Source organism: Octopus sinensis, linkage group LG13, assembly GCF_006345805.1.
Source record: "Octopus sinensis linkage group LG13, ASM634580v1, whole genome shotgun sequence".
NCBI lineage: Eukaryota > Metazoa > Mollusca > Cephalopoda > Octopoda > Octopodidae > Octopus > Octopus sinensis.
The window spans coordinates 34,305,664-34,321,621 of record NC_043009.1 but is presented as its reverse complement, the minus strand read 5'-3'; the positions used below and the strand labels follow the sequence as shown (position 1 = coordinate 34,321,621).

Genomic DNA, 15,958 nt, shown 5'->3' with positions numbered 1-15,958 from the left:
GAAAAAATGATCAATAGGAGCTGCTAGGGATAGATAACGGCAATGAGGTGTGTAAATGGCCCTACAAGGCACAAGGTGAGTAGAAGTGAGTAGGTGATTTGCAAGATTGTATAGGAAGGAGAATGAGGGGATGGGAAGATAGACTGTCAAAATAGGTAGGGTTGAAAGGTGGATGCAAACGACAGGAGTAGTAAAGGTGACACAGTTGCCAGAGCGAGAACAAAAGAGGGAAATGACATGTTAAGCAAGCATAGTATATGTAAGGGTGAGGATGAATCACAGTAATGTGTGGAGAGCACAAAACGTACCACATATAGAGCGGAGTTTCACTGAGGAGGGTGGGTCTTTTCAAGAACTTCAAATCACCAGAGATCCTAGTCCTTTGTCATCTCCTCCACTATGTTCAGGGAACGGGGTCAGCCTTCACCACTTCATCCCATGTCTTCCAGCATCTCCATCTTCCATAAGTTCCATCTACATTTTGTGATCAACACATTTTTATACAGTTGTCCTCATCCATATGCATTATGCATCACATGACTTCTTTCTTGTACAGTAGATCTGATTCCTTCAATACCCAGTTTTTCATTCAGCACCTTCATACTAATTATTTCATGCACACTCACATTGCACATCCAATAGAGTATGCTCACTTCATTTCTCTGTAGTCTTCTCAAGTGCTCTACATCCAAGGCCCATGTTTCACTACCATGCAGCTTTGTAGTTCTAACACAAGCATCATAAAATCTGCTCTTAGATCTTTGTTGTCAGCAGTGGTAGCAGCTCCCTGAACTTTCTCTGAGATTTTACTCTAGCTACTATATAGGGATAAGCCCAGCAGGGAGGACTCAGTATGAGGGGAAGTAGTGTCATTGTATAATATATATGGGTGGGTGAGTATAGTGGTGCATGGAGGAGAGATAAAATGATGATGAGGGACTAATGCATGTCCTCAAGGTAACATCCAAGAGAACATGGTGACAGGAGAACGAGGGGGTGGGTGAGTGGGTGGATAAAGGTTGCCAGAGTGCAATCCCTGCCTACTTGAGTATCATGATTTAGGAAGAAAAAGGAAGGAGAGATACCAAGATATAGGCGATTCAAATATGGAGAAAGGAGGTAAGTATCTTCGTCTTAGTTACTGGTGGCATGACAGTGAATAACGATATTGATCAGAAGAGATCACACAGAATAGGCAGAGCTGACAAGAGAACAAATAGGGGGGGGAGCAATATGAGGTCATGAAATGGACCATGGACTGATCAAAGAGAGAGCATGTACAAAACAAAAGACAAGGGAGGGTGGGGTACTATGTCATCATTTCAACAAATATTTCACCACACTTACTTCATTTACTCATTTTAAATGCTAAAAATTTAATACATTAGGATTGAAATTACTGATTAACATACTTCAGAGTAATAGATAATACACAACTGATTTTTCGGTAGAGAATATTGGGATGGGTGGGGGCAGTATTACATTAAAGATCACATTGAGTAGATATGGATAAAGAACAAATGAGTTTAGAGGTAAGAGGAAAAATTTTTCATAAGTGATTTTGTTAAATCAAGATAAGATTGTAAGAAAATGTAATAAAATTTTACCAGTCATCAGGTTTCACTGCATCAGGATCAGCTATTCTGAAAAATAAAGTAAATATTTCATTGAACATGAATGTAATGATTCAGGTTGTGAAAACATTCAAGAAACAAGCCACACAAGATATAGTTATTGCAGCATGCCCCACGAGCCAACTATTAACAAATTATTGACACAAAAATGGAATCTATTACAGAATATTCCTTTTTTAATCCTTTTGATAGCAACTCATCAGAGACTGCCCCCCTGGTTCCACAATACAAACTTTTTATTCAAAGTGAAACCTTTCATAATTTCATGTTAATTTATGTTCTAAACATCATGATTATTTTCTAAATTAATTCAAAGAAAGGTTGTGTATTTCAACAGAAATAGGGTTTCAAAAAAGTCCAGTTACTTACTTCTCTCTATCATCCCAGTCACCAGGTTTCTGATCCTTATTATCTTCAATTTCTTTAGCTGGATTAACTGGAGGTCTATAATAAAACAAATATCACTAAAGCAAAGAGACTTTGAATGCCACATCTAATACTTATCACTGCATTTAGAGAGAAACAAACTGACAAGGAATGGAGGGATTGTGTTACCTATCTTTCTACTCAATGATACAGTTCAGAATTTGATATATTTCAACCTTGTACAAAGACGTTGCTCACCAAAATGGAATAATAACAACATTTATTAGGATAGTAGAACACCAGAAATTTCAGTGCAACAGACAAAATGGTTTGTGGTATTTCCTCTGGCTTTTATGTTGAATATGTTTGTTATCATTTCAGGGGTTTATAAGATAAAGTACCGTATATTCCCATGTATAAAACGACCTTTAGATCAGACGAGGTTAAAATTTGTAAAAAAAAAATTCATGAATTTATCTCATATCTGTAGTATAAGACAACAGCTAAATTACAAAACCATCTATGTACAGACTAGCTTTTGCAACAACAGGTATCTTTAGAAATATTGGTCATGTAAAGATATTATTAGAAATGTCTTTTTTACTTAATATATCCTTAGAAATTAAAATAAACAAAATAGCAAATCCCTTTCTATATCATATTCTTTCATACACATGTCACCAAAAAGGGAACCTGATTCTTCTTCTTCTTTATCAAAACTTTATTGCTATCATAACAACTGCTAACAACAATACAATAATGGTGATTCATATGACTGAAATGTTCTAGACTGTTACAGTCGACCTGGATTATTAATAACCATTTACCTATACTTCATATAACATCACGAACTGTCTAGTCAAGTGAAAGTTATAATTATTTTATACCTATACCAATATGCAACCACCAGCAACAAGAAAATATGAGGCTAGTTTCAAATTGAAAGTTATAGAAGTAGCCAAGAGTTCAAACAACTGTGCTACTGCTAGAACATTCGGCATTACTGAGATGATACAAGAGTGGAGAAAGAATGAGGAAAAATTAAGACAAATGCTCAAACAAAAATGTGCAATAAGAGGAAGCACTCGTTGGCTGAAGCTGGAAAATGATGTAGCAGAATGGGTACTCCAGAGACAAGATAGCTACATTGTAACACAAAATAATTCATCATCCAGCTGAGAAAAAGCATCAGTTTCAATTGTCTCTGATAGGCTTATGTATAGTACCGCACCAGTTGTAGGATACTTAGACAATCTGGTACCCTAAAAGTGGTAGAATACTAGAGACGAAACAATTTCTTTAAGTTGAAGGTATGGGTTTGAACCCATAAGGCAAATTCTATGCACTTAATTTGCTATAATTGCATTTCATGACATACAAACTTAAAGGTACAAAAATTTTATTGATACTTACGTCATGTCTTCTAACAAATTTCCTTCATTCACAACGGTTCCATCAACAGATATTTTGAAAGTGTTATCAGGATTCACAACTGTAAAGAAACATTTTATACATTAAGTTTTCAGTTATCATGTAATAAATTTGGGTCACTTTTTAAAATATATTTCAGTTCATATTTATAAGTACAAAAGAAAAAGAAAATGGTATTTGTTAATGTAATGTTTTCTCGGCTAAGATAACATTATGTTAACAAATGCAAACATGTCTACAAAAATGCACACACACCACTTACAGTAAAGAGCCTTGTTTAGTTGTAAAGATCAAGATATCTCAATTGTGCAAATTTTAAATGTTCAGAAACATTCAAACACTCACTCATAGTAGAATGCCTTATACAAGTCAATGAAACGAGTCTATCCCAACTGTGCAAGTTTAAAAACACATAATTGTAAACAGTTCCTATTGAGATAGCTAGTGTTGTGGAAGATTCACAATGCCTTTGTATACAATGGATCTAGAAGACTTTTGTTACATTAGTCAGTCATTGAAGGAGGAAGTTCAGGACTCCTGATCTATATAGGATCTCCCTGACCAGTGAAATTGATGTAGTTGAGGTTCAGTTTGAAATTCAGAAGATTGCTGTCTGCAAGAAAAATGTGAGGAAAGAGAGAATTCAAAGAGTGGTAATTCTGGGTAAGAATGATAGTGCAAAATGTCTAGTGTACAATCTGGGAAGTGAGAAAAGGGATAGGCACACACAATAAGTTTGGGTAGAGGTGGCTGCAGCTAGCTCAATCAGATGAGCAAATTTAATGGCTTAAAGTCATGTAAGCCAGTGGTTCTAACATATTAGTGGATCTTTTCAAAAGCAGCTGAATAGTAATGAGTGGAAGAGCTGCCTAGAATTAGAGTTTGTGTGTGTAACGGCAAACACAGTTCCAGATACATATATACAAAGTTTTTGCAAGATTATACACACGAGTCCCGAGGGATCAGAGATTTGATACCTAGTATTAATAGGGACTGAGAACTTTGTGCTGTACATAAGCAAGGAGTTCTATCCATAAGGAATTTTAACAAAATATAGAACAGCTATTATACTGTACAGCAATGCATGCAATAAGCAACAAGGTTCTTAGTTGTGTGCCCATGCAATTTAGAAAGCATCAAAGATCATGAAAGTTTAATTTTCTCTAGTAATTTGAGCAGACATGTAACATATCTACTTGATCGTATTTGGACACAATGCTGCACTAGACTGAAATAAGTCTTGATCATCCAATTCTCTTAAAGATAGTACTCAAGTCATCTAACATTAGTTTTCCAAAAGGCAATATCACTTTCAAAACAATTGGGTATAATTTTAAAGGACTTTGGCTGCTATTTCTAGCAAGTCAAAAAACAGCATGGAATCTTCTCACTGGCTTGTTAAGCTACTATTGTTTCAACATTACCATTATACTTCACAGTTGCTTGGCTAAATATTGAAATCTGATGTAGTTTTACTTCCAGAAATATCTACATATTAAATATTTGCTAGAAATATTTCTAAAATGAAAATTTATAAAGATGTTAACTTCCACAGGACCTACATGAGATGCAGTTTGGTTTTGTATCAGGAAGAGGTGCCATAGATGCCATCCTCCAAGTGATGGCAACTGTAAGAGAAATAATTAACTAGCAGTAAGCCGCTATATGCAGCATTCATAGAACTGGAGAAAGCCTTCAACTGGGTTCTTTTCTTAGTCATCTGGTGGGCACTAAAGAAGTTTGGGGTAAATGACTGGCCAGAGAGACCATTCAAGCTATGTACAAAGGGACAATCAGCAAGGTTGGAGTTAATGATTAGAGGTGAGTTTAACATGCACACAGGGATCCATCAAGGCTCAGTCTTCAACCCTCTACTGTTTATTACAGACCTCCAAGCCATGACAGGAGTTTAAGATTGGTTGGCTACATGAACTCCTGCATGTTGATGATCATGATCTTATAGTAGAATCTGTGGAATATTTGGAGAAGAAATATCAGACATGGAAGCAAAAACTGGAATTGAAGAGCCTTAAAATAAATTTAGCCAAGCCAGGTATACACAAAAGGAATAGGCAGAAACTCCATACAGCATGTACAGTGTAAAGAATGGGATCACAAATAGATTAACAGAAAAGGCAGCTTTTGTGTGTGCCAGGTGTACAGGAGTATCAAGCAAGTTATGTATCCAAGAAACAGATTCTCAACTGCTCAGAAGGCTCCCCAGAAGTGGTGGATAATTTTTGTTACTTAGGCAGCCAAATTAGCAATGGAGTAGTTACTCTATAAGCATAGTTGCAAGGGTAAGAAAGAGGTGGGAAAAAATTCAGAGTGTTACTACCTGAGCTGTCAACAAAGGACCTTTCTCAGAGCGAAAGGTAATTTGCATGATGCTTGTATGCAATGCTACATAGCATCAAGACTTGGGGTTTGAATGCAAGGAATCTGCAAAGATGAGGCAAGTATGCTTCACTAGATGTTTAAGGTCAACACACAAAAAAAATGTAGTGTGATTGACACAAGGGAGAAGCTATGTATAAGAGAAATCAAATGTAGTTTGCAAGAAAGAAGACTGCATTGGTAAGTGCATGTGATGCATACGGATGATGACAACTACATCAGTATCAAACACTCAAAGTGGATGGTGTCCGTAGAAGACCTAGATAGATAGAGAATGAAGTGGTGAAACCCATCACAAGATGTTGAATTTAACAAAAGAGAAGACAAGTAACCATGACAACTGGTGACAAGCTGTACTGGAGAAAACCAGCACCCTCAGGCAAACACAGCAGAAAGAACACTAATGTGAGGACTTTGCTACAGTTCACCCAGTTATTCTTCCCTAGCTCACTTTCACTTTCCACACATCTCAGTCTCTCTACCTAATATGCTTTCACTTTCATACTCTACTCCCACTCCATCTACCTCCATCCTTAACCTTATTACTCATTATACTTTCACAGCTTTTGACCTTCGCTCCCAACTTCCCTCTATGATGCTCTCATTCTTCCAACTTCTTATCTCACTACTCTCATTGCATTTACCTTCTGTTCTCTACATTCATCTACTGATTTCCCTTGTCTTTTTCTCTCGTCGTCATCTCCCAACAGCCTCCCGCCTGGGATACTTTCTCGGAGAGCTTTCACACACTGCCCACCCCACGTCTCTCTAGTAGCCCCTAACCTCTCTCTCTTTCTGTTCTCATTACATTCACTCACAGCTCCCCTTCATTCTGCCTTGTTTTTTCTTGCCATCATGTCCCCACAGCTCCTTCATCCCCTCAACACCCTCTCATCTCACCAACACTGGCTGATCCCCAAACCTCCTTTACTTTAATGACTTTCTCTATATTCTCACTACCCCACCATCTATTTCTCTTTGATTCCTGTCTCTATCACTCCTATTCGCTTTTATCATGTGGGATAGCCCTGGCTACCTCCTTACACAACCTCACCTATCACCCTTACAACTGTTCCTTTCTTACTAATCCTTTCCCTATCACATGTCCCTTTCATACTCCTTCCTTAGTAGGTGTCTGCTTTGTTACTCTCTTCACTACCACTCTTTCACAACTAAATCTGTTTCTCTCATCACCACCACCACCTTCTCTCTATTTCCTTTCAGTTGTAGGAGTCACAAAAACACCCTGTACACACTGTAAAATGGTTGGTATTAGGAAGGACATCCATCATCATCATTGTTTAATGTCCATTTTCCAAGCTGACTGAGGTTTGGTGAGCCAGCTGCTGCACCAGGCACCAATCTAATCTAGCAATGTTTATACAGCTGGATGCCCTTTCTAATGCCAACCACTCCGAGAATGTAGTGGGTGCATTTTACATGTCACTGGCACAGGAGCCAGTCAGGTGGACCGGGCATTGATCACATTTGGATAGTGCTTTTTACGTACCACTGGCATGGAAGCCAGTCGGGGGTACTGGCATTGGCCATGTTCGGATGGTGCTTTTTACATGCTACTGGCACAGGGGCCAGCCAGGCAGGCTTGGCATCGATCATGTTTGGATAGTGCTTTTTACGTACCACTGGCACGGGGACCAGTCAAGGGTACTGGCATCAGCCACGTTTGGATGGTACTTTTCACGAGCTACAGGCATGGGAGCCAGTCAGGCGGACCTGGCATCAACCATTTTCGGATGGTAATTTTTATGTGCCACCGACATGAGAGCCGGTCAGGGGGCATTGGCCACAACTACGATACTAATTTTACTTGACTCAAACATATCACATCACCCGATGCATCAGGGGTACTCTTAATGGGCCGGACATGCATGGCTGCAGTCTCACTTAAGTTGCTAGGTCTTCTCAATCAAAGGATTCTCCAAAGGTCTTGGTCTCCTGTCATTGGCTCTGTGATGCCCAATGTTCAAAGGTTATGCTTCACCATCTCATCCCATGTCTTCCTGGGTCTACCTCTTCCACAGTTAGGGAGTAGCACTTCCTTACACAGCTGTCTTCTTCCATATGTAACACATGATCATACCAGTGCAGTAGTCTCTCTTGCACACAACATTTGATGCTTCTTATGGCCAACTTTTCTCTTAAAGTGCTTACACTCTGTTGTGTATGCACACTGACATTACACATCCAGCGGATCATACTAGCTTAATTTCTTTCAAGCCTACACATGTCCTCAGCAGTCATGGCCCATGTTTCACTGCCGTAGCAAACCATACCAAAGTAGACACTGGAGCATGATGTTCTCCACTTTGTCAGAGCCTGTTGAACCAACCAACTCCAGACAGCATGGAAAAAGACATTAAATGATGATAATATGGATTGTGTACTGACACTAAAACAACTACATTTTAGTAAAGTCATTGTAAACATTAAAAACACACAGTATTGTCTTCACTTCTACTTTAATATTTTCTAATAATAATATACATTATTAGCTGTCAAAGCTACTTACCACTATTTATTATTCCTAAAACAAGATATCAAAGCTATTTTATTATAACATAGAATACTATATGAATAAATGAAAGATTAAATCAAACTTACTAAGTTGATATAAATGCGTCTTTTTATCTGTAAAGTAACTTTCAATACTTCCTGTAGGTTTTTTGGCATGCTTTTCCTAGAAATAAAAAGTAAGTATTTACAAAACCATAATACTAATGATAATTCTAATTTTGGCACAAGACCAACAATTTGATAGGAGGAAGCAAGTCAATTACATTAACCCCAGTACTTGACTGGTACTTTATTGAGCTCAAAAGGATGCAAGGCAAAAATGAATCTTGAAGACATGCCACTAAGCATTGTTTGACATGCTAAGAATTCTGCTACCTTGGCACTTTAATATTTTTTTTTATTTTCGTCTTTCTGACCTCTGCAAGGTGGCTGGAGATTAGTCTGTTTAAGTGGTCAAATTAAGCATGAGGTAAAAAGACAAAAGAATGAAAAAAAAATTTTTTTTTAATTAAAAATTCAATAATATAGTTGTGAATCACCAGGAACACGGTGGACCTGCAATGGAATAGAACCTGAAGGTGCTATGTTTGGAAGTAAGTTCAGTACATTACAGACTGGATAAGATATCAGCTCAAACACCCAATGATGCAACCTAATATGGTCCTTAAGATGCATGCCTGCCTTGTATCAAAATTATAAGCAGATGATCAAACTTTTTCCAGGCAAGAAACTACATCATCATTGTGAAATGAATGCAACTGGGCAGATCTGTCATGGAAAAACTTTTGATTCTCCTGATTGTGGATGAAATGAGATGCTTCATGCTGGTGATAAACAAATAATGCCCCTAAAAATGCTCAGTGGGGAAAGACAAGTGGAACTGAAACATCAAGTTCATGTAGACAGTGATGGCGAATACCTGTTCACTATTATAGATGCACATTCAAAGTGGACTGACATTTGCACAACATGGATCAGCCACATGAACCCAATGTAGCAATTCCATTAACCATTACCACTTGTGTAGAGAAGCCTTTGCCAGTGAACTCCTGGTACATTGACAAAGGTATTATTTGTTCAGTTTTCAATATTAAACTCAATGTCAGGTGACAGCTTTCATTTTGATTATTCCAGAGTGACACTAGTGAAGCTTGTCTCAAACTCAACTGAAATACTGTGTGAATCAAATCCTGTATTCTAATGCATAACTGCATGTGCTTATTAATAGCAACTATCATATAGGTGCAGTCCTGGCCATGTGGTAAGAAGTTTGTTCACAACCACCTGGTTTTGAGTTTAGCCCCACTGCATGGCATCTTGGGCAAGTGACTTCCACTATAGCACCAAGCCAACCAAAACCTGGGGCCTGGATTTGAAAGACAAACTGAAAGAAGCCCATCATATAAGTGCACACCTGTGTGTGTATTTGTGAAGGTAGGTGCATGGATGTGTTTGTGATTCTTTGCCATCACATGATAGTTGTAAGCAAGTGTCATCATTATGCAAGTGGTGTTTGGTGTTGGTCATACACTGAATAAGAGAAACAATGTCTCTTCTATAGACAGAAGGCCTAAAAATTTATAAGGGAAAACAAAGTGTGACACCATTTTGTATTTTGTCTTTCTTATTGGAATCAGTAATGCAATAGAAGCAAAATAATATCAAACAGGTATCAAAACCGAGTCCCAAAATACAAAATTTGGGAAAAAGAGTGAAACTGATTCAATCAAATGCCAGGCTAAAGCTATTACTTCCTTGATCTAGGAAGGTGAAAATATAAAGTTGACCTTAGATTTGATCACAGAATATGAGGCACAACTAAATAGTGAAAGTCATTTTATTAGGTGCTCTATTGTCATAACAATCTGGTAAAGAACATCAGTAGCAATATTGGTAGTAGTAGAAGACACATCAGCAATTATGCATCAATACCTATTCTAGGTATAATATAAATAGAAGCAGTAGTCTTTCATATATATATATATACAAACACAGTAAATTAAGATTCTGATATAAAAATATAACTAAATATAAATGATTTAATTTACTTACTGTAATTTCTCCAGTTTTAGGATTTTTGTGTCTAAAAATGAAATGAAGCTGAAAAATAATGTACAAAAATAAAAATTATTTTTGGTTAAAGTTTAACTGCAGTACAACATTTAAAGTTTAATGACCATATAAACAATTTAGCTATAGGAAGATAACTTTTAAACTAAATAAAGTCAATGAAAAGTGATGCATTCAAATACATCAACTTCAAATCACACAATTTTTTTTTTTAAATGCAGACACCAGCCATGACAGCCAGAATTTCCTGTTAATGCATACATTAAGTGGAGACAATGCAATTGAAACTGCAATATAAACATGAAACATTAACTTAGTATATTGGCCTATGAATAATATCATGAAACATTTAGAAGCCAAGGGAGTGACAAAGATGATTTAATAAGATTAAGTTTTCCTAACATAGTTGCCAGCTGAAGGGATTAACCCTTTATGTTAAAGACACTTGTCCAAGGTGTCATACTGTGGGACTGAACCTACAACCATCAGGTTGGGAAGTAAACTTATCATACTGTTATGTCTGAACCTAAAAATAAAAACTAGAGAGCTAACAAAAGTAATTTTATGGTAACCAGCCATAGAAAGCCAGGTGAGTCCAATGCATGCCAGCAAGAACAGCAGACAAAACAATGAAGACAATGATGATACCTGATGCTATGTTCAGCAACACACAGTTATGAATAATTCTATTATTCTCATTTCAACTTTTGGACTATTGGCAATCTCTTTTTGCCAGACTGCTAGGTTACAGAGATGTAAACATGCCAATACCATTTGTCATGTGGTGAGAAACAAACTCAAAGAGTGGGCATGTGTACACAAATGCACATGACTTCTGCAATTTTTGCCTACCACATTTAGTCACAAAGAATTATAGATGACACTTGCCCAAAATGTTACATAGTGGGAGTGAACTCAAAATTATATGGTTATGAAGCTATACCTGTACCTAATCTTTTATTAAAAAAAAAAAATTTAAATCATGTATGCATGTATGTTATCTGAAGGATTAAGAGACTAGATAACATCAGAATGACAGCTAGGGTAGAGAACTGTGTGTATAGATACACACATTCACACAAGCATGTGTTCTTATGAATTGTCATAATTTAGTTCCAGATCCATTAAGAACTCGACATTGTACTTAGCATTCAATTTATAACAATTACTGTTTAAAAACTGATTTCTGCCTACCTTATAATCCAAACCACATTTGTCTGGACCAAACATAATTGTGTAAGATGTTTTATCATGAAAATGAAGCTGAAATAAAGAAAATTTATAAATGGAAATATTATAAAATTAGGAAAAAGGAGTTTGTTCAAAACATTTTGAATGGATTATTTTGAGGACACCCACCAAGAGACAGCTACTTATATATGATGAGTTTCTACAGTTGGATGCCCTTCCTAATGCCAACCACTTCACAGAGTGTACTGGGTGCATTTTACAAGCCACTGGCATGGGTGCATTTACAGAGCATCGGCCTGAGTACATTTATGTGACACCTACACCTATAAAGGACAAGCCTGTATGTATGGATGACACTGATTTTACTTAGCTTCACGCATCCTTGATGTACAGGGAGTGTAGGTTGATAACCCATCAAAATGGTGAAAAATCACATTTTAATACATATAATGCATGACTTTGAATGAAACTATGTAAAAACTATAACTTGAATTTACTAATATAAAATAAGCTTATTCTAACTAATAAAACTTTTGCAAAATGGTAGTCAAAATTCACAATTTAGATAGATGAATTTCATGGTATACTAGATAGGTGGCTTAATTTTGTCATTTCATATGTTTGTGAGGTCTAGAAATTCAAATCTTTTGTTTAAAATGTGTTACAAAATGCTATAAGCCAAACACTAAATCTATATACTCCACCAACCTTCATTTTTCAAAAAACCCAGTGTATACCAGTGTAACAAGCAGAAGGGACTTTGATAACAGTGGGTAATAAACTGTTTGGTAGAAGTTGGAAGGCACATGAGCAGGCAGATTTCATCAATCTACACACTCACTTTACCTGCACCCTGTAACATTTGAGAGACTGGTAAAAGTATTGAACTCTTGGCATTGGACAAAATTGTCGGTTGGCATTGGACAAAAAAGTCAATTGTTACCTGTTCTGATGATGAATCTAAAAAACAGGGAGCTGGATCTTTCTCCGCCCATGGGTTGACCTCTGCCAACTCTACTTGTATCATCAGAAGCAAGACTTATTTTTGGCTAAATACTTCTACAGTTGCCTAACCAGGAATATAGTATCAGTTGTGCACCTACCCGGCAAAAATCCAAACTGCATCTCATCTATGGCAACTCTCTCCCTAATTAATTGAGCTATGACCCTTTCTGTGACTTTCATCAATCTCCCAGCAATTTGGTGCTTCTGTAATTATTTCTGTCTAAGGCATTAGTTTTGCCTTTGTAGCAGCTCACTACAATGCAACTACACCAATCATTGGGTGTGACTCCTTCATAGACAACTTGATTAACTATATGAGTGACTAAGTCATATCCCACTCCGCCAGATATTTTAAGCATCTAAGTGATGATTACTGATGGACTAGGGTTTTTTCCCAGTCTTCATATCCTTAATTGCTTTATCTACCAAGCTACTGTCGATTCAGATAGCTAGTCCCTCAGTTGGGTTTATATTAGGCAGACTCTTCTTTTCCCAAGCATTCTCTACATTTAGCAGCCTTTCATAAAGGCATTTTCAAGCCTCTTTCTTTACAGAATCATTAAATGCAAGTGTACCATCATCCATGTGGACACACTTCTCTCCAATGACATCACAATTTGCTCTCCCACATTGTCTCATATATCATCAGTTCATCTTCTTGACTATTCTGAGTTGAATGGTTCTGTAACTTGAAGCATTTTGTATATAAATTTTTTAACAGGCTATCATTCTTAGAAGCAACTACTTAACCATTTTTTAGCTGTAGATTGTATACAAATTGTTGTAAATAGACACAATGCTACACCAAAACACAAATCTAATTCTAAGTCATAATTTTAGGTTAGGGAAATCAGTAGTTGAGCACTTTAATCATGTAATTGCTGCTGTTCTTGGAATGGATGAACTTACTGAATAACAGTTTGGTCTAAAGCCTACCAGACAATGATAAGAGTGGTTCAAATTTCAAGAAATGTAGAATAATAATCTTTTACTAGAAGAGGATGAATATGGGGTTTTGTATTCAACACACATAAAAACAAGAATGCAAAGACACTCATGGAGGTCTACGTAAATAGAATTACATATAGAGTGAAAATGAGATATATTCATTTAAAATGACAATTTCACTCCAATGAATGGCTCTACACAGATTGCTAAATAGTTCTTCTCATATGTGGGGAAAAAAATTCTAAATTACCAATATAAAAATCTACATAAATAACCACCATCCAAGTTAAAAAAGTAAATCATTTGATGAGAGAAGTAAGAATGACTAATAGAACAAGAAGTAAATTTTACTCACAAGGTCTAAATTATCTTTAGACAACAACTTCACATATGCCCCTCCACATTCAATACCATTTTGAAATTTAACTTCATACCTTTGAGAAAAAGAGAGAAAAAAAAGAAATGAGAGAAAAAGAGAGGGGGACAGAAATAAAAAAATTATAGTGTTATTTAATTAACTGAAAATAAAGTCTTTTATTTAGTTTATTTTGCTGGAGTAGAAAAAAAAATGCAAAGAAAAAAAATTAAATTAAAACCAGAAAGAAAGCTTTGATTAAATTTTAACTTGAGAAAATTTCTAGATCTGAAGCCTGCTCACAACTTTGGTTTCCTGTGCCTTCTCACCTCATCCTATTTAACAAGCAATTTTATAGATAGTAGAAGTTTGCAATAATAGATCAACATGAAATTCAGAAACAAGTTATGAAGGGGTGAGCAAAGAAAATGAGACGGTAACAAATGACTCTACATTCATAGCCACCTTTGTCTTCAATTCCAAAAGTACACATTGTCTATTTTTAATAAGATTTTGTAAGCAGGTGGCCATGAATTTTGCAGGCCAGCCTTCCTAGACTTGTGAAATTGGCATGGTTGATGTCTATCTGCAGGTCAATACCCTGCAAAATAAAAGGTGGGTCTATTCCAAATACTTTTACAACAGCATAAATACCAGTAAAGGCACTAAAGTTGCTAGGCAGTAAGTAGTGTTTAAAATGAACATGTTATGTCTACTACCACTCAAAAACTTTTAGAGCTTAATAAAAATTGATTAATAGTTAATATTCAAAATGGTAGACTTAAAAGTATATATATTAGAAAGCAAATTCAACTTTTTTTTTATCAATTTTTAAATTATTAACCCTTTTGCTCTGACTTTTGCACATCAGATTTTATTTTATCTTTTCACATTTTCTGCTTCTTTAGACCTTCATTATCTACCATAATTAAAATCTAAACTTTTTTTTATTGCTACATATGATTTTTAAACATGGGAGAAAAATGTCCCAATAGTATTCTAATGAACAAATACTTGGGACTATCCTATCTCAACAGTATTTCACATGCATGTTGAACAGGTTCAGAAAATTACGGAAATAAAAATAAGATAAATCTTAGTTTATTTCAAATGCAAAATGAAGCTATAATTGCTTTCTCATATATTTATTATAAATTACAATTATTTTTTCGAATAACACTTATAAAATAATAAATATAATGACCCCTTCCAAATAATACTTATTTCAGAGTGAATGGTGGTTTCATATGGTGAATTTCAGAGTGAATAACAGCTGTTATAAACAGCTGTCATCAGAAGCCTGAAGAACACTTCAGTCCACCATTTACTACTTTGATCAGAGCGATCTACTCTACACATATATCTGTTATAAAAGATAATTGCTTCTGGACAAGCGAACTCTTTCCATCCTACTTCTTACACTGTAACCCTGATTTGTCCCATCCCAAGTCATTTTAAATGAAGAAAATTCACTTTAGTATCAAAACTTTTCTTGAGACACATGTGTCCCATTAGGAGCAAAAAGGTTAAAACAAATGATGAATCAAAACATTTTTTAAAAATTGTACAACAACAGGTTCTGAATTCTTATTAGATAATAAAAGCATTACACTTACTGTATATTTTGCTTTTGTACTTACTGTATAATAAAAGGTTTACCAACAAAATCATAGGGCTTTTGCAATTTACAAGATATGGCATGATGCTTGGCTTTTGACTAAAATAAAAAAAAAAACCACATTGTCAATACTGACATAGGAAAAAAAAATCTTCAGGTAATGAGAATAAAAAAAGGTGGGAGTGTGGGCAGGCTTTGGTACATAAAATTACAAAGTGAGAGCTGACCATATCTGTGGTCTTGTAGTTCAACTGTCAATATTTTATACTGATCAAAATGTTATCATCATAACACCCACTACATGGGTCAGACGAAATTAGATGAGGCACATTTTCTACAGCTACATGGTCTTCTCTTTGCCAATCCTCACCTCTCAGCAACCTAATGTTACTCCTGGTCCTTCGAAAA

The 15,958-nt window shown here is 35.9% G+C and overlaps 1 protein-coding gene across 4 annotated transcripts in view; it reads right to left on the bottom strand.

Moving 5' to 3' along the window:
* LOC115218347 (calnexin) overlaps positions 1–15,958 on the bottom strand; it is a 63,697-nt gene that overhangs the window by 21,348 nt on the left and 26,391 nt on the right. For all 4 annotated transcript variants that reach the window (XM_029788107.2, XM_029788106.2, XM_036508298.1 and 1 more), the window contains exons 6-13: positions 15,573–15,649; positions 13,933–14,011; positions 11,628–11,696; positions 10,416–10,463; positions 8,451–8,526; positions 3,414–3,492; positions 2,004–2,078; positions 1,608–1,643 (exon numbers count right to left, since the gene is read on the bottom strand). In XM_029788107.2, coding sequence (XP_029643967.1) covers positions 1,608–1,643; positions 2,004–2,078; positions 3,414–3,492; positions 8,451–8,526; positions 10,416–10,463; positions 11,628–11,696; positions 13,933–14,011; positions 15,573–15,649 — 539 coding nt within the window. The remainder of the gene's footprint in view (positions 1–1,607; positions 1,644–2,003; positions 2,079–3,413; positions 3,493–8,450; positions 8,527–10,415; positions 10,464–11,627; positions 11,697–13,932; positions 14,012–15,572; positions 15,650–15,958) is intronic.